The 17539-nt window shown below is 44.6% G+C and overlaps 1 protein-coding gene across 2 annotated transcripts in view; it reads right to left on the minus strand.

The window, feature by feature from the left end:
• LOC115199116 (IQ motif and SEC7 domain-containing protein 3-like) overlaps positions 1-17539 on the minus strand; it is a 95321-nt gene that overhangs the window by 43173 nt on the left and 34609 nt on the right. For both annotated transcript variants that reach the window (XM_029761694.1, XM_029761695.1), the window contains exons 4-5: positions 6869-6991; positions 2078-2244 (exon numbers count right to left, since the gene is read on the minus strand). In XM_029761694.1, coding sequence (XP_029617554.1) covers positions 2078-2244; positions 6869-6991 — 290 coding nt within the window. The remainder of the gene's footprint in view (positions 1-2077; positions 2245-6868; positions 6992-17539) is intronic.

The following is a 17539-nucleotide window of genomic DNA, read 5'->3' on the forward strand; positions in this document are numbered from 1 at the left end:
ACCACATACCACAGCCATCCAGGACCAGCATGCCCCCCCCCCAGCTAGGCTCTCTGATCCAGGACCAGCATGGCCCACCGCTAGCTAGGCTCTCTGATCCAGGACCAGCATGGACCACCCCTAGCTAGGCTCTCTGATCCAGGACCAGCATGGCCCTCCCCTAGCTAGGCTCTTTGATCCAGGACCAGCATGGCCCACCCCTAGCTAGGCTCTCTGATCCAGGACCAGCATGGCCCACCGCTAGCTATGCTCTCTGATCCAGGACCAGCATGGCCCACCCCTAGCTAGGCTCTCTGATCCAGGACCAGCAGGGCCCACTCCTAGCTAGGCTCTCTGATCCAGGACCAGCATGGACCACCCCTAGCTAGGCTCTCTGATCCAGGACCAGCATGGACCATGTGCTAGGCCCTTTGGTCCGTACTCCAAAGAGACTTCACTATAGTACAATTAGATACATTAACAGTAAGACATATATACTGTATATGGAGACGTTTCTAGAATACATTGTAAGTCATGAAACAAATTAAATGTGCAACAGCGGTACTATTAGACACATCAAGAGTTATACTAATTATGTGAACACTGTCATATTTTCATACATCAAAAGTAAGACATTTATATATATATGGAATGGTTTCTAGAATACAATACAAGTCATTATACTAATTCTATTCAGTGTCTACATATCAGGTTAGACATTGCAGAATGTTTTTGACATCTCTGGTCCAGTGTAATTGAGTAAGTGAGCACTCCTTTTGTTATTCATTAATTAACATCTGATTCAATCTCTTAACTGTGTTCTTCCCACTACTCAATTAGCTGGAAATATAGAGTGAGAGAGGGGGAAGGAGGAGGGAGGGAGACAGGGGGGAGATTGGGAGAGATACAGTAAGAGAGAGAGGGCTGAAAGATAGAAAGAGAGAGAAAGGGAACGAGAAAGAGACAGTCAGAGAGAGAGAGAGAGAATGAGAGAGAGGAAGAGAGGGAGCAAGAGAATGAGAGTGGAGAGAGAGAGAGAGAGAGAGAGAATGAGAGAGAGGAAGAGAGGGAGCAAGAGAATGAGAGTGGAGAGAGAGAGAGAGAGAGAGAGAGAGAGAGAGAGAGAGAGAGAGAGAGAGAGAGAGAGAGAGAGAGAGAGGACACAAACAGAGGAAGAAAGCCAAGCATATCCTAATTTGCATGAGACGCCCCGATTGATTTTCCAACTTCATTTAATTGTGAGTAGCCGTCCAGATTAATCCATTAAAGTTGTACCATATTGATCCCACAGTCCTGATGCATCCTTCCCTGGCAGAGGAAAACTATGATGCAGCTCTATATTACCAACGACACAAGGTCTGCATCACAAATGGAATCCTATTCCTTATATAGTGCACTACTTTTGACCAAGGCCCATAGGGAATAGGGTGCCATGGGCCCTGGTTAGGGAATAGGGTGCCATGGGCCCTGGTTAGGGAATAGGGTGCCATGGGCCCTGGTTAGGGAATAGGGTGCCTTGGGCCCTGGTTAGGGAATAAGGTAGGGTGCCTTGGGCCCTGGTTAGGGAATAGGGTGCCTTGGGCCCTGGTTAGGGAATAGGGTGCCTTGGGCCCTGGTTAAAGGTAGTGCATTATGTAGAGAACAGGGTGCCCTTTTAGACGCAGCTGATTTGATTTAGAGTTGGCTAACTGTTAGGGACAATGGATTGGGACTTTAGCCGTCTTCTCTTGTTACACGGATATCACATCCACTACGGATATTTCACACGCAGACAAATCACTGCGGCGACCTGATAGGTTGAACATCCTGTCGCTATGGATTCAAGATTAATGGCCTCTGTGAAAGGCTACACTATGTATACGCTATATGCACTTGGATAGGGTGTTACTAGTAACTAACTAACAACTAACCAACTAGTAACACATTAACTAGTAACTAACTAAGTAGTAACAAATGAACTAGTAACTAACTAACTAACTAGTATAAAGTAAGTAGTAAATAACTATTACTTACCCTGTTCCCCTCCCCTCCTCTACTCCCATCCTCCCCCTCCTTCTCATCTACCACTCCTACACTCTCTAGTAAAATAATGGCTCACCTCGGAGGTTGCGTATGAAGTCCTCCAGCATCATCTTGCGGTCAGGCTTGATGTTGGGTGAGTACATGTCTGTGTTGAGGAGGATGATAGCGAAGGCCAGGATGAAGATGGTGTCGGGGTTGTGGAACTGCTGCACCACGTCCGGGTTACACATGCAGTACCGCTGACTGGAGAGGGTGGGGGGCAGGGGGACAGGGGGGCAGGAGATGGGACAGGGGGACAGGAGGGAGGTGGGAGAGATGGGGTTAGTATTTGTAAAACCCATGAACCAGTCTTATTTATTTTGCAACAAAAACCTCCCGACCAGTACCCATAAGACCCCACACCCCCCAGAGGATCTGGAAAGAGGAACATGACGCATGGTCAGAGAGATCCAACAATCTTGTCATAGAATAGACCTTCCTGCCTCTTCCTCAACATAAACCTACTAATTCCCCTGTTATATTACAATTAGCTCATCACTTCCAACCAGAAGATACAGCTAAGATGAAGTCCCTACTCCCTAGAATATACAGATAAGATGAAGTCCCTACTCCCTAGAATATACAGATAAGATGAAATCCCTACTCCCTAGAATATACAGATAAGATGAAGTCCCTACTCCCTAGAATATACAGATAAGATGAAGTCCCTACTCCCTAGAATATACAGATAAGATGAAGTCCCTACTCCCTAGAATATACAGATAAGATGAAGTCCCTACTCCCTAGAAGATACAGATAAGATGAAGTCCCTACTCCTTAGAATATACAGATAAGATGAAGTCCCTACTCCCTAGAATATACAGATAAGATGAAGTCCCTACTCCCTAGAATATACAGATAAGATGAAGTCCCTACTCCCTAGAATATACAGATAAGATGAAGTCCCTACTCCCTAGAATATACAGATAAGATGAAGTCCCTACTCCCTAGAATATACAGATAAGATGAAGTCCCTACTCCCTAGAATATACAGATAAGATGAAGTCCCTACTCCCTAGAATATACAGATAAGATGAAGTCCCTACTCCCTAGAATATACAGATAAGATGAAGTCCCTACTCCCTAGAATATACAGATAAGAGGAAGTCCCTACTCCCTAGAATATACAGATAAGATGAAGTCCCTACTCCCTAGAAGATACAGATAAGAGGAAGTCCCTACTCCCTAGAATATACAGATAAGATGAAGTCCCTACTCCCTAGAATATACAGATAAGAGGAAGTCCCTACTCCCTAGAATATACAGATAAGATGAAGTCCCTACTCCCTAGAATATACAGATAAGATGAAGTCCCTACTCCCTAGAATATACAGATAAGATGAAGTCCCTACTCCCTAGAATATACAGATAAGAGGAAGTCCCTACTCCCTAGAATATACAGATAAGATGAAGTCCCTACTCCCTAGAATATACAGATAAGATGAAGTCCCTACTCCCTAGAATATACAGATAAGATGAAGTCCCTACTCCCTAGTCACCACAAAGAACCTGGCCAACCAACAGACAGAAAGACAGACAGAACGACAGTAGTCAAATCAATCAATAAAATGTATTTTAAAAAGGCCATTTTACATCAGCAGTTGTCACAAAGTGCTACATAACTAGTACAGTAGTGTATTTACGCTGTGCACCGTGGGTTAGACAGCAGAAATATCCCTGCCTGGGCACCTCTGCAGTAAAGATGACACAGGGCTGATGGAGGTCCCAGAGAACACCCTGAGATCTGAGAGGAGGCACGGCAGGAGAGGGAAATACAGCTGGCCTAGCAGCTCCACGCACCAAACAACCCTCGTCAATCTAACTGGAAGAGACACCTGAGTGTGTGGAGTGTGTGTGTGTGATTCTGTGTGTGACTGAGTGTGTATTTGATGACTAAGTGTGTGTGTGTGTGTGTGTTTGACTAAGTGTGTATTTGATGACTAAGTGTGTGTGTGTGTGTGTGTGTGTGTGTGTGTGTGTGTGTGTGTGTGTGTGTGTGTGTGTGTGTGTGTGGGTGTGTGTGTGTGTGTGTGTGTGTGTGTGTGTCTATGCTAGGACGGCCAGTCTATCTGCTTGGGGCCGTAGTGAGAGGATGAAACATAAGGGCCTGTCCATGTTTTAACAGATAGCAGCCTATGTCCATAGAGTAAAGAGGTTGATTTAGAATCCTCCACAGTGAAAACCACATCTCTCCAGACACTACCATTTACATGACATTATGGGCAAAAACTGGTTGAATCAATGTTGTTTCAACGTAATTTCAACCAGAATTTTCTTTGATGTGAGATGACGTTGAATCAACAAAACTGATTGTATTTGCAAAAAGTCCTTGTCTTTTTTTCACCCAACTTTTAACCTGAATCCAATGACAGGATGACATGTTTTCTTGATTTCATGTTTAATTCACTTTAGTTGACAACTCAATCAAATGTAAATCAAACTAGAAGTGCACGGCTAGCTACAGTGTGTCACAATGCATACATACTCTCTCAGTGATAATGGTGTACTGTATTCACCATAGTGTGCATACCAAATGGAACACTATTCCCTACATAGGGGCCCTACTTTGAGGGCCCTGGTCAAAATTAGTGCACTAAATAGGGAATAGGGTGCTATTCAGGACGCCACCATATTGTCACGCTATGCTCTCCTTTGCATTGGCAACCAATTCAAATCTTTTATGGAATACATTTTTTTACTGTAGCATGGCGTGAGATTCCACAGGGGAGCTTCCTTTGTTAATTAATCAATCTATTATTTCAACGTGTGTGTGTGTGTGTGTGTGTGTGTGACACCCCATAGGACCTCTACTGGAGCGTAAAGTGTAATTCCATACTAATTCTGGTTATGGTTTCCAGGTAGGCTGGCCCAGCCTTCCTCCGGAGTCATGTGACCACTGAGCTGCATGACTGGAATCTACGTCTCAGTGGGCTAGGAATACACACAGGTAGTGGACTAGCTATGTAGGGAATAGAGTTGCCATTTGGGACGCATCCCGTGTCCTCAGTTTGGGGTTCATTCCCACTGATTCTGCATCATCTAATGGAGAGTAGACTTTTTACCTGAAAAATAACTTACCTTAAGCCACATACTCTATGGTTTGCAGTTGTACCATCAAGACTGGGGTTTGACTTTAAGGAAGGTTTTGCAGTCAATCAATAGTTTTTCCTTCTGAATAATAAAGTCTCAGTTCTATACATTTCTCTTTACTATTCTACCAGAAAGAGTGAAATAGCAGATAGCCCTAGAAAGAGAAACCCTATATTCCCTCCCCTTACTCTATCTCAGTGAAGGGAATCGTGTGTGTGTGTGTGTGTGTGTGTGTGTGTGTGTGTGTGTGTGTGTGTGTGTGTGTGTGTGTGTGTGTGTGTGTGTGTGTGTGTGTGTGAATGTCTCTCTGGCCTCAGAAACTGCCAAAGAGTGTTGGGTTCATTATTAGCTGACACACGCCAAGCTACAGAAGCTGCCAGGTGTTTATTTTCTCCTGTCTTGTGTTTCTTCACACATTCTCTCTCTCCCTTTCCTCCCTCTCGCTCTCATTCCCTGCCACCTGCCTTTCCTTCTGTGTTTACAGTCATCCTTTACCTCTTTCTCTATCCGTCTCTCTCTCTCGCTATCCCCTCACTCTCTTCGAAGTCTGTCTCCCTCCCTCCGTCCCGTCATCTTTTTCTCTGTCTCAGACTCTTGTCTCTCATTCTCTATCCTTTTCTCCCCCTCTCTCTGTTTTCTATTCCTCACTCTCTCCATCTCTGTTTGGAGGAGCATGGGAGGCAGGCGGAGACCAGAGAGATGCGCTTATGCAACAGTGGATATTTATAAACCTCTCCTCCTTCCTTCCCTCCCTCCCTCCTTCCTTCCCTCCCTCGCTCTTTATTTCGCCCCTCTCTGTGCAGCACGCACTCTGCGCCAATCGTACCCAAAACAAATACCAGCCGTCAGTCTCCATGCCCGCTCACAACGACAACAACACTCTCGTTGGCAACGCACCTTGACAACTGTGACGGCTGGCCATATCGTAAATGGAGTGGGTATTCAAGGACACTGGTTAGCGCAGAGCACCGCAGCTGTGGCATAAATGGGATACCCGTTTAGACTCGTAAACCAGGAAGTTGTACTTATCCTGTCTGTTGAGATTGCCTGTTGTTTCAGAGCACCTAGCCAAGCGGAAGACTGGGTCAACCATCTGAATGGAGGGAGGGTTGAAATAGCCCGATTTAACCAGTCTGAATGCAGTGAAACACTGGTGTGTGCAGCATTCAGGCTGGATAACCAGGCTAGGTAGAAACTGGAAAGTTTGGATGGGATTTGGGTTGACTGGTGAAGTGAGACGTGAACTGAAAAAAACTCCTAGCACTGTGTTTTAGGCTCAGACACACATGGACCTTAGTGCTATCGGCAATGTCCTGCCCACCCATGGACAACAACAGGGCAAAGACACTACAGGGCTGTGCCTCGCCTGATGTTGAGCTTAACTCACTTGAACGTTGCAGTCTTTTAGGCCTTCTAAACCTGAGACAAAGGTCTCTCTGTTTGTCCCAGTAGTGACCTCATCTAATCACAACTGACTGACATCATGCTGGATGTGGATGACTGATCTGAATAGTTTTTAGGTGTCATCCTTAAACCAACACCCCTCCAGGATGAGTTTAGTTTATAGTTTAGTCTATTAAGATACCCATTACTCCATCAAGGCTACTCTTCCTGGGATTATTCACAAAGCAATATATCACACACACACATAAATGATTGATTGATTCATTGATTGACTGACTAACTGATTGATTGGCTGACTGATGGACTGACAGACTGACTGAATAATGGAGCTCACCTGAAGGCCTCGATCAGTCTCTCCACCTTCTGGGCCTCTCCCTGGACTCTGATGTGAGCCTGGAACTTCCTCAGAGCCTCGTCCAGCTCCATCCCTGAGAAATCCATCTCATCCACCACACAACTGCGAGAGAGAGAGAGAGAGAGAGAGAGAGAGAGAGAGAGAGAGAGAGAGAGAGAGAGGAGGGTAGAGAAAGGGAGAGAGATAGAGAGGGAGGGAGGAGGGTAGAGAAAGGGAGAGAGATAGAGAGAGAGATGTTACTTCTACAGGAATCTGTAAACCCCGGTTTGAATTCACATCAGACGCCACTTCCACTTCTCCTGCCCCTGCGGTCGTGGGGAGGTGAACCCAAAAATGACTCAGAACTATGGGCAACAACTTTCACTATGTCTACTTCAGGGTCAGTTTCACCCAGGTATTATCCATGCATGGGTGCAAGGACACCAGGGATAGGGCCCATCTAGCCTCGGCTACACTGCTATTATCGCTCCCCCAGCACAGGGACACAAACCCTCGGAGCAGAACATCCAGCCATTAATGGACGGGCTAGCTTAGTCAGAGGAAATTAAATCAGCTTAAATAAAAGAGATTTGCAAGCCAGTCAGAATAAATGCATGGGAATTAGTGATTTGTGTAAGCAATGGCCGCCAAAGTGAGCGAGAAGGTGACTGGATTAGTTGAAAAGTTGGATGACTGGGTGTTGATGGTGACACTTTCTCAGGTAGGATGAAAATGTTTCCTAGAGTGATGGAATCGAAGGATAATTATTTTGACATCTCATCTGATAATAGTCTAATTTGATCGATCGTTTTAGAATGAGTTCTATCAAGTTGGGAGAGACAATGTAAAACCATGTAATTGTAAGTCATCGTGACATTATCTTGATAACCTATTGCATCATAGTTTACAGTGCAGTTGAGCTGGGACAATGACAGTGACTTCAGGGCATTACATTTGTTACAACTGAAGTTGTTGAGATATTGTAGATTTTGTTCTCAATTAACCCTGTGTGGTCTAGTGGTCTGTAGCAGAATATTGAATATCTCAGCGGGAACACACACACAAACACGCACGCACGCACACACACACACACACACACACACACACACACACACACACACACACACACACACACACACACACACACACACACACATACACAGACATTTTGATGACCTCCCTTGATTAGCATATTTGTCAGGAGAAATTACACGCCACATGTAGTGAAGTGTTTACAAAGCATCAGGGGTTGCAGAACACCTCCACTGTCCAAACACACATATTGATTGGCTCCCAGCAAGACAGAACCAGGCGTGTTCTCTTCCACCTGATTAGGAGATGACAAGCAGAAAGTAGAGTTCATTTCTCTGCTATAAACAGGTTGTGGGGTAGACTGGTGTGAGTGTGAGTGTGTGTTTGTCTGTGTTTGTGTGTGTGTCTCTGTGTGTGTCTGTGTGTGTGTGTGTGTTGTCGTGTCTTTGGCTATGCCGGATTAAGTGATATGACATGCTAACTTATAAAATTATTTCTCTGTAATTAATATTACCTGATTAAGCTAATCATGTAAATGTAATTAACTAGAAAGTCGGGGCACCACAGAAGAACGTTTATAGAGCCGTTATCTTCCGAATAAACTCTTAAAATACATAGTAATATTTTACATCGATAGCAGTCAATATTAACCCTTATCTTATTTTCAGTCTCATAATGAAAGTTGTCAATTCTTGGTTATCTTCACGAACCCTGGCTAACAAGTTGAATCAGCAATACAAAATTGGGTTTAATTATTTATTTACTAAATACCTAACTAATCACACAGAATTACAAATACACAGAATACAATGATGTCATACAGAATTCACCCCTGGTGAACGGAACCTGGTTACACACAGGAAAGTGGGGTTGGGCTTGAATGAAAGGGCGGGAAGACTTAGGAACCACAAACAGCAGCTATGCTATCGTAAATACATTATCTTATGAATTCTAAATTACCGCCCATTTGGAAAAGGAAAATGCAATACATATTTACTCTGAGCTGCGCTTCGGTAGGTTGGTCGTAGATGCTGGCCGGGTTGGCCAACAGATCTTCCTGTAGTGGAAGAATGTCAATGGTGGCAAATTGGATACGTGGTGGTATCTTCGTCTGGTTGTTAGACTGGATCCGTCGTCCGTCCTTTCCTAGCCCACGTTAGCAGCGGCTAACTCAACGGCTAGGAAGTATCACTTCTGTAGTGAATAAGCTCAAAGTTCATACCAGTTCATACCATAGCTCACGCCGAGGTTGGCTTAGTTCTGTCCTTGATATGTGTCTGTCCTTCTAACGTAGAGGCTGCAGACCTCCCGTACTGGAACATGTGAATGTCTTTTCGTCAAAGGCTTATATAGTGGAGAGGAGTGAAGGAGGTGTTTCATCGTTTATAACCCCTGTCTCTTCACAGGGTTGGCCACTGATCGAGCAGGGCACTTTCCTTATGAAAACCCAATTCTCTCATTTGGAAGCTAAAATTACATTTAATCTCCTAACAAACAATTTCAATATCAAACATTTCAATTGCATAACAATTCCATGTGACTCTGATAACTAGAGGGTGTATACTTTCTCAGGTACAGTTTATGTCGTCCTGTCATCAATCATAATGTCTCAGATAACAATGAACTGACATACATACTCATTATGTTATCAAGCATATTTCCAACTGGTTTTATTATCAAAAGATGGTTCCTTTCCCCATTTGTTTGATGTTCCCAGACTCTCTATATTTAACAGGACAGCAGTCCTTCAGTAGGGTCAGTAAGAGAGGGGAAGGGAGAAAGGTATTTATGGGGGGGGTCATAAACCTTACCCACAGGCCAACGTCATGACAGTGTCTTTGAGTGTGTTTGTGTCCCTGTGTGTGTGTGTGTGTGTGTGTGTGTGTGTGTGTGTGTGTGTGTGTGTGTGTGTGTGTGTGTGTGTGTGTGTGTGTGTGTGTGTGTGTGTGTGTGTGTCAAACTACAGTAGATCCAAATAAGCTTGGTGAGGAGAAGCAATCTTTAGGGAACAAAATCTATAACGGTGATACAGCTTAATGGGACTGAAGACATCTTAACTAGACTTATTTATAGTGTGTGAGAGCATTCACCTTAAATGCTTTGGCTAATATCAATGCAGCGGTTGTGTTCCATCACTGAGAGGGGGGTGAAAGGGTGGAGGACACACATACACACTTTGAGGAAGACACGTGTGAAAGCTCACATACACACACTCACTCCTGCTAACACCCACGCATGTACACATGAAGGTGCACACATTCTCTCGCTCTCTGTTTCTCTCTCACACACACACACACACACCTGCACACAGACACACCACACTACACACAGCCCCCACCCATAACTCTCACACCACCAACACCCATGGTATCCCCATGTCTGATTTTCACATTAAAACCTGATCCCCATTACTCTCCCTTGACTACATGAGAGAATGCCAAGAGTGTGCAAAGCTGTCATCAAGGCAAAGGGAGGCTACTTTGTAGAATCTCAAATATAACATATATTTTGATTTGTTTAACACTTTATTGGTTAGTACATGATTCCATATGTGTTATTTCATAGTTTTGATGTCTTCACTACTATTCTACAATGTAGAAAATAGTAAAAATAAAGAAAAACACTGGAATGAGTACTGTATATCCTATTGGTGTACTTCAAATGCTGATGGAGAGTGTAGGCTCCTGGACTAGTGGGGTCATACCCTTAGAGGAGATAAGGCTCCTGGACTAGTGGGGTCGTACCCTTAGAGGAGTTAAGGCTCCTGGACTAGTGGGGTCGTACCCTTAGAGGAGTTAAGGCTCCTGGACTAGTGGGGTCGTACCCTTAGAGGAGTTAAGGGTCCTGGACAAGTGGGGTCGTACCCTTAGAGGAGTTAAGGCTCCTGGACTAGTGGGGTCGTACCCTTAGAGGAGTTAAGGCTCCTGGACTAGTGGGGTCGTACCCTTAGAGGAGTTAAGGCTCCTGGACTAGTGGGGTCGTACCCTTAGAGGAGTTAAGGCTCCTGGACTAGTGGGGTCGTACCCTTAGAGGAGTTAAGGCTCCTGGACTAGTGGGGTCGTACCCTTAGAGGAGTTAAGGGTCCTGGACTAGTGGGGTCGTACCCTTAGAGGAGATAAGGGTCCTGGACTAGTGGGGTCGTACCCTTAGAGGAGTTAAGGCTCCTGGACTAGTGGGGTCGTACCCTTAGAGGAGTTAAGGCTCCTGGACTAGTGGGGTCGTACCCTTAGAGGAGTTAAGGCTCCTGGACTAGTGGGGTCGTACCCTTAGAGGAGTTAAGGCTCCTGGACTAGTGGGGTCGTACCCTTAGAGGAGTTAAGGGTCCTGGACTAGTGGGGTCGTACCCTTAGAGGAGTTAAGGCTCCTGGACTAGTGGGGTCGTACCCTTAGAGGAGTTAAGGCTCCTGGACTAGTGGGGTCGTACCCTTAGAGGAGCTAAGGCTCCTGGACTAGTGGGGTCGTACCCTTAGAGGAGCTAAGGCTCCTGGACTAGTGGGGTCGTACCCTTAGAGGAGTTAAGGCTCCTGGACTAGTGGGGTCGTACCCTTAGAGGAGTTAAGGCTCCTGGACTAGTGGGGTCGTACCCTTAGAGGAGTTAAGGCTCCTGGACTAGTGGGGTCGTACCCTTAGAGGAGTTAAGGCTCCTGGACTAGTGGGGTCGTACCCTTAGAGGAGTTAAGGCTCCTGGACTAGTGGGGTCGTACCCTTAGAGGAGTTAAGGCTCCTGGACTAGTGGGGTCGTACCCTTAGAGGAGTTAAGGCTCCTGGACTAGTGGGGTCGTACCCTTAGAGGAGTTAAGGGTCCTGGACTAGTGGGGTCGTACCCTTAGAGGAGTTAAGGCTCCTGGACTAGTGGGGTCGTACCCTTAGAGGAGTTAAGGCTCCTGGACTAGTGGGGTCGTACCCTTAGAGGAGTTAAGGCTCCTGGACTAGTGGGGTCGTACCCTTAGAGGAGTTAAGGGTCCTGGACTAGTCGGGTCGTACCCTTAGATAACACATTGTTCAGTGGTTTGAGGATCAGATCAACACTTCAACAAAATAGAACATGTTGACTTTAAAGAGAGACAGGGAGAGAAAGAGAGAGAGAGGGAAAAAAAGAGAGAGGGGGGGATAATGATTGAGGTTAAAGGATGAAGGCAGGCTGAATGCTTGCAGAGAGAAAGACCAATGAATAAAGGAACAGAGACAAAGAGAGAAATAGAGCTGCATTTCAGAGAGATTCAAGGACTCATGTAATGAGATGTGACTTGTGTGTGTGTGTGTGTGTGTGTGTGTGTGTGTGTGTGTGTGTGTGTGTGTGTGTGTGTGTGTGTGTGTGTGTGTGTGTGTGTGTGTGTGTGCGTGCGTGTGTGTGTGTGTGTGCATACGTCTGTGCATGTGTCCTCCTAAGAAACAAAAGGCTTTGAACTGCTTTGGGTCCTTGTCTTAATCATAATTTCATTGGCTCTGTGTGACTGTGTGTGTGTGTGTGTGTGTGTGTGTGTGTGTGTCTGTGTGTGTCTGTGTGTGTGTGTGTGTGTGTGTGTCTGTGTGTCTGTGTGTGTGTGTGTGTGTGTGTGTGTGTGTGTCTGTGTGTGTGTGTGTGTGTGTGTGTGTGTGTGTGTGTGTGTGTGTGTGTGTGTGTGTGTGTGTGTGTGTGTGTGTGTGTGTGTGTGTGTGTGTATGTGATAGAATGCATGCAGCATCAGCTTCTCCTGGTGCAATAGGGTTCTTTATCTAAGTTGGAACTGTGATGGATTTTCACAATAGAATGTAGCCTGTCACAGCACTAAGAGCAGTCTCCCAATGATCAGCTGTTAAGACTTTCATCTGCCACTGTAATCTGCACTCCTAAAGGAAAATTGGTCTGGAGAAATGAATTAGAGTTTTCTAAAATGCCCTGCCCAAAAGCCACTGTATTTGTAGATTGTCCCATATCTGGCAGTATCCACTGTCTCTGACTGGCCTTGGGGTGGTCTTTGTAGGCTACCATCGCACTGTTTGTTGCTGTTTTTATATGATGCCTTTACTGTGAAAAGTATCACTCACACAGACACGTACACATTGAACCAACAGACAAGCAGACAGGCAGGCAAGCAGTCAGGCAAGCAGGCAGGCAAGCAGGCAGGCAGGCAGACAGACTCACACATATATACACATATACACACCCCTAAATTATAACGCATCACTTCAGGGTTGAGACTGGGTATATTTGAGCTTGGCTGTTGGTGTAGATTTAATTAAAAGATTGAGCTAGACAGCGTCACAGACACTGAGAAACACACACACACGTACAGACACTGAGAAACACACAGACAGACAGACAGACAGACAGACAGACAGACAGACAGACAGACAGACAGACAGACAGACAGGCAGGCAGGCAGGCAGTCAGACAGACAGACAGTCAGTCAGACAGACAGACAGACAGACAGACAGACAGACAGACAGACAGACAGACAGACAGACAGACAGACAGACAGACAGACAGACAGACAGAGAGAGAGACAGAGAGACAGAGAGACAGACAGACACACACACACACACAAACAGAGAGTGGCGCTAGCATCCTCATTTCTCCCACACACTCATATGAGTGAAAGGCATCCAGGAGGATTATCGCAGAACATCACATGACAGCTCAGAGGCATTGTCAGATTGTCTCAAAGATATGGTCCAATTGTTAATACTCCCTATGTCTATGTGCTAACAGCTCTCACTCTAACTGTTACAACACCAGTGTAGTCAACTGTCTATGTGCTAACCTCTCTCACTGTGACTGTTATAATACCAGCGTAGTCAACTGTCTATGTGCTAACCTCTCTCACTGTGACTGTTATAATACCAGTGTAGCCAACTGTCTATGTGTTAACCTCTCTCACTGTGACTGTTATAATACCAGTGTAGTCAACTGTCTATGTGCTAACCTCTCTCACTGTGACTGTTATAATACCAGTGTAGTCAACTGTCTATGTGTTAACCTCTCTCACTGTGACTGTTATAATACCAGTGTAGTCAACTGTCTATGTGTTAAACACTCTCACTGTGATTGTTATAATACCAGTGTAGTCAACTGTCTATGTGTTAACCTCTCTCACTGTGACTGTTATAATACCAGTGTAGCCAACTGTCTATGTGCTAACCTCTCTCACTATAACTGTTACCATACCAGTGTAGTCAACTGTCTATGTGCTAACCTCTCTCACTATAACTGTTACAATACCAGTGTAGTCAACTGCCTATGTGTTAACCTCTCTCACCTCTCTCACTGTGACTGTTACAATACCAGTGTAGTCAACTGTCTATGTGCTAACCTCTCTCACTGTGACTGTTACAATACCAGTGTAGCCAACTGTCTATGTTTAACCTTGCGCAATACCCTAGATGCAGTTGCACCCCTAAAAATTAAAAACATCTGTCATAAGAAACTAGCTCCCTGGTATACAGAAAATACACGAGCTCTGAAGCAAGCTTCCAGAAAATTGGAACGGAAATGGCGCCACACCAAACTGGAAGTCTTCCGACTAGCTTGGAAAGACAGTACCGTGCAGTATCGAAGAGTCCTCACTGCTGCTCGATCATCCTATTTTTCCAACTTAATTGAGGAAAATAAGAACAATTGGAAATTTCTTTTTGATACTGTCGCAAAGCTAACTAAAAAGCAGCATTCGCAAATGGAGGATGGCTTTCACTTCAGCAGTAATACATTTATGAACTTCTTTGAGGAAAAGATCATGATCATTAGAAAGCAAATTACGGACTCCTCTTTAAATCTGGGTATTCCTCCAAAGCTCCATTGTCCTGAGTCTGCAAAACTCTGCCAGGACCTTGGCTCAAGGGAGATACTAAAGTGTTTTAGTACTATATCTCTTGACACAATGATGAAAATAATCATGGCCTCCAAACCCTCAAGCTGCATACTGGACCCTATTCCAACTAAACTACTGAAAGAGCTGCTTCCTGTGCTTGGCCCTCCTATGTTGAACATAATAAACGGCTCTCTATCCACCGGATGTGTACCAAGCTCACTAAAAGTGGCAGTAATAAAGCCTCTCTTGAAAAAGCCGAATCTTGACCCAGAATTATAAAAAACTATCGGCCTATATCGAATCTTCCATTCCTCTCAAAAAAAATTGAAAAAGCTGTTGCACAGCAACTCACTGCCTTCCTGAAGACAAACAATGTATACGAAACGCTTAAGTCTGGTTTTAGACCCCATCATAGCACTGAGACTGCACTTGTGAAGGTGGTAAATTACCTTTTAATGACGTCAGACCGAGGCTCTGCATCTGTCCTCGTGCTCCTAGATCTTAGTGCTGCTTTTGATACCATCGATCACCACATTCTTTTGGAGAGATTGGAAACCCAAATTGGTCTACATGGACAAGTTCTGGCCTGGTTTAGATCTTATCTGTCGGAAAGATATCAGTTTGTCTCTGTGAATGGTTTGTCCTCTGTCAAATCAATTGTAAATTTCGGTGTTCCTCAAGGTTCCGTTTTAGGACCACTATTGTTTTCACTATATATTTTACCTCTTGGGGATGTCATTCGAAAACATAATGTTAAATTTCACTGCTATGCGGACGACACACAGCTGTACATTTCAATGAAACATGGTGAAGCTCCAAAATTGCCCTCGCTAGAAGCCTGTGTTTCAGACATAAGGAAGTGGATGGCTGCAAACTTTCTACTTTTAAACTCGGACAAAACAGAGATGCTTGTTCTAGGTCCCAAGAAACAAAGAGATCTTCTGTTCAATCTGACAATTAATCTGGATGGTTGTACAGTCGTCTCAAATAAAACTGTGAAGGACCTCGGTGTTACTCTGGACCCTGATCTCTCTTTTGAAGAACATATCAAGACTGTTTCAAGGACAGCTTTTTTCCATCTACGTAACATTGCAAAAATCAGAAACTTTCTGTCCAAAAATGACGCCGAAAAATTAATCCATGCTTTTGTTACTTCTAGGCTGGACTACTGCAATGCTCTACTTTCCGGCTACCCGGATAAAGCACTAAACAAACTTCAGTTAGTGCTAAATACGGCTGCTAGAATCCTGACTAGAACCAAAAAATGTGATCATATTACTCCAGTGCTAGCCTCCCTACACTGGCTTCCTGTTAAGGCAAGGGCTGATTTCAAGGTTTTACTGCTAACCTACAAAGCATTACATGGGCTTGCTCCTACCTATCTTTCCGATTTGGTCCTGCCGTACATACCTACACGTACGCTACGGTCACAAGACGCAGGCCTCCTAATTGTCCCTAGAATTTCTAAGCAAACGGCTGGAGGTAGGGCTTTCTCCTATAGAGCTCCATTTTTATGGAATGGTCTGCCCACCCATGTGAGAGACGCAGACTCAGTCTCAACCTTTAAGTCTTTACTGAAGACTTATCTCTTCAGTAGGTCCTATGATTAAGTGTAGTCTGGCCCAGGGGTGTGAAGGTGAACGGAAAGGCTGGAGCAACGAACCGCCCTTGCTGTCTCTGCCTTGCCGGTTCCCCTCTTTCCACTGGGATTCTCTGCCTCTAACCCTATTACAGGGGCTAAATTTGATTTGATTTGATTTGATTTATGTGCTAACCTCTCTCACTGTGACTGTTATATTACCAGTGTAGTCAACTGTCTATGTGCTAACTTCTCTCACTATAACTGTTACAATACCAGTGTAGTCAACTGTCTATGTGCTAACCTCTCTCACTGTGACTGTTACAATACCAGTTTAGTCAACTGTCTATGTGCTAACCTCTCTCTCACTGTGACTGTTACAATACCAGTGTAGTCAAATGTCTATGTGCTAACCTGTCTCACTGTGACTGTTATAATACCAGTGTAGTCAACTGTCTATTTCCTAACCGCTCTCACTGTGACTGTTACAATACCAGTGTAGCCAACTGTCTATGTGCAAACTTCTCTCACTGTGACTGTTTTAATACCAGTGCCGTCAAATGTCTATGTGCTAAGCTCTCTCACTGTGACTGTTACAATACCAGTGTAGCCAAATGTCTATGTGCTAACCTCTCTCACTGTGACTGTTACAATACCAGTGTAGCCAACTGTCTATGTGCTAATCTCTCTCACTGTGACTGTTACAATACCAGTGTAGTCAACTGTCTATGTGCTAACCTCTCTCACTGTGACTGTTATAATACCAGTGTAGTCAACTGTCTATGTGCTAACCTCTCTCACTGTGACTGTTATAATACCAGTGTAGTCAACTGTCTATGTGCTAACCTCTCTCACTGTGACTGTTATAATACCAGTGTAGCCAAATGTCTATGTGCTAACCTCTCTCACTATAACTGCTACCATACCAGTGTAGCCAACTGTCTATGTGATAACCTCTCTCACTGTGACTGTTACAATACCAGTGTAGCCAAATGTCTATGTGCTAACCTCTCTCACTATAACTGTAGCCAAATGTCTATGGGCTAACCTCTTTCACTATAACTGTAACCAACTGTCTATGTGTTAACCTCTCTCACTGTGACTGTTACAATACCAGTGTAGTCAACTGTCTATGTGCTAACCTCTCTCACTGTGACTGTTACAATACCAGTGTAGTCAACTGTCTATGTGCTAACCTCTCTCACTGTGTCTGTTACAATACCAGTGTAGCCAACTGTCTATGTGCTAACCTCTCTCTCTATGACTGTTACA

The sequence above is a fragment of the Salmo trutta genome, chromosome 8 (genome assembly GCF_901001165.1).
Source record: "Salmo trutta chromosome 8, fSalTru1.1, whole genome shotgun sequence".
NCBI lineage: Eukaryota > Metazoa > Chordata > Actinopteri > Salmoniformes > Salmonidae > Salmo > Salmo trutta.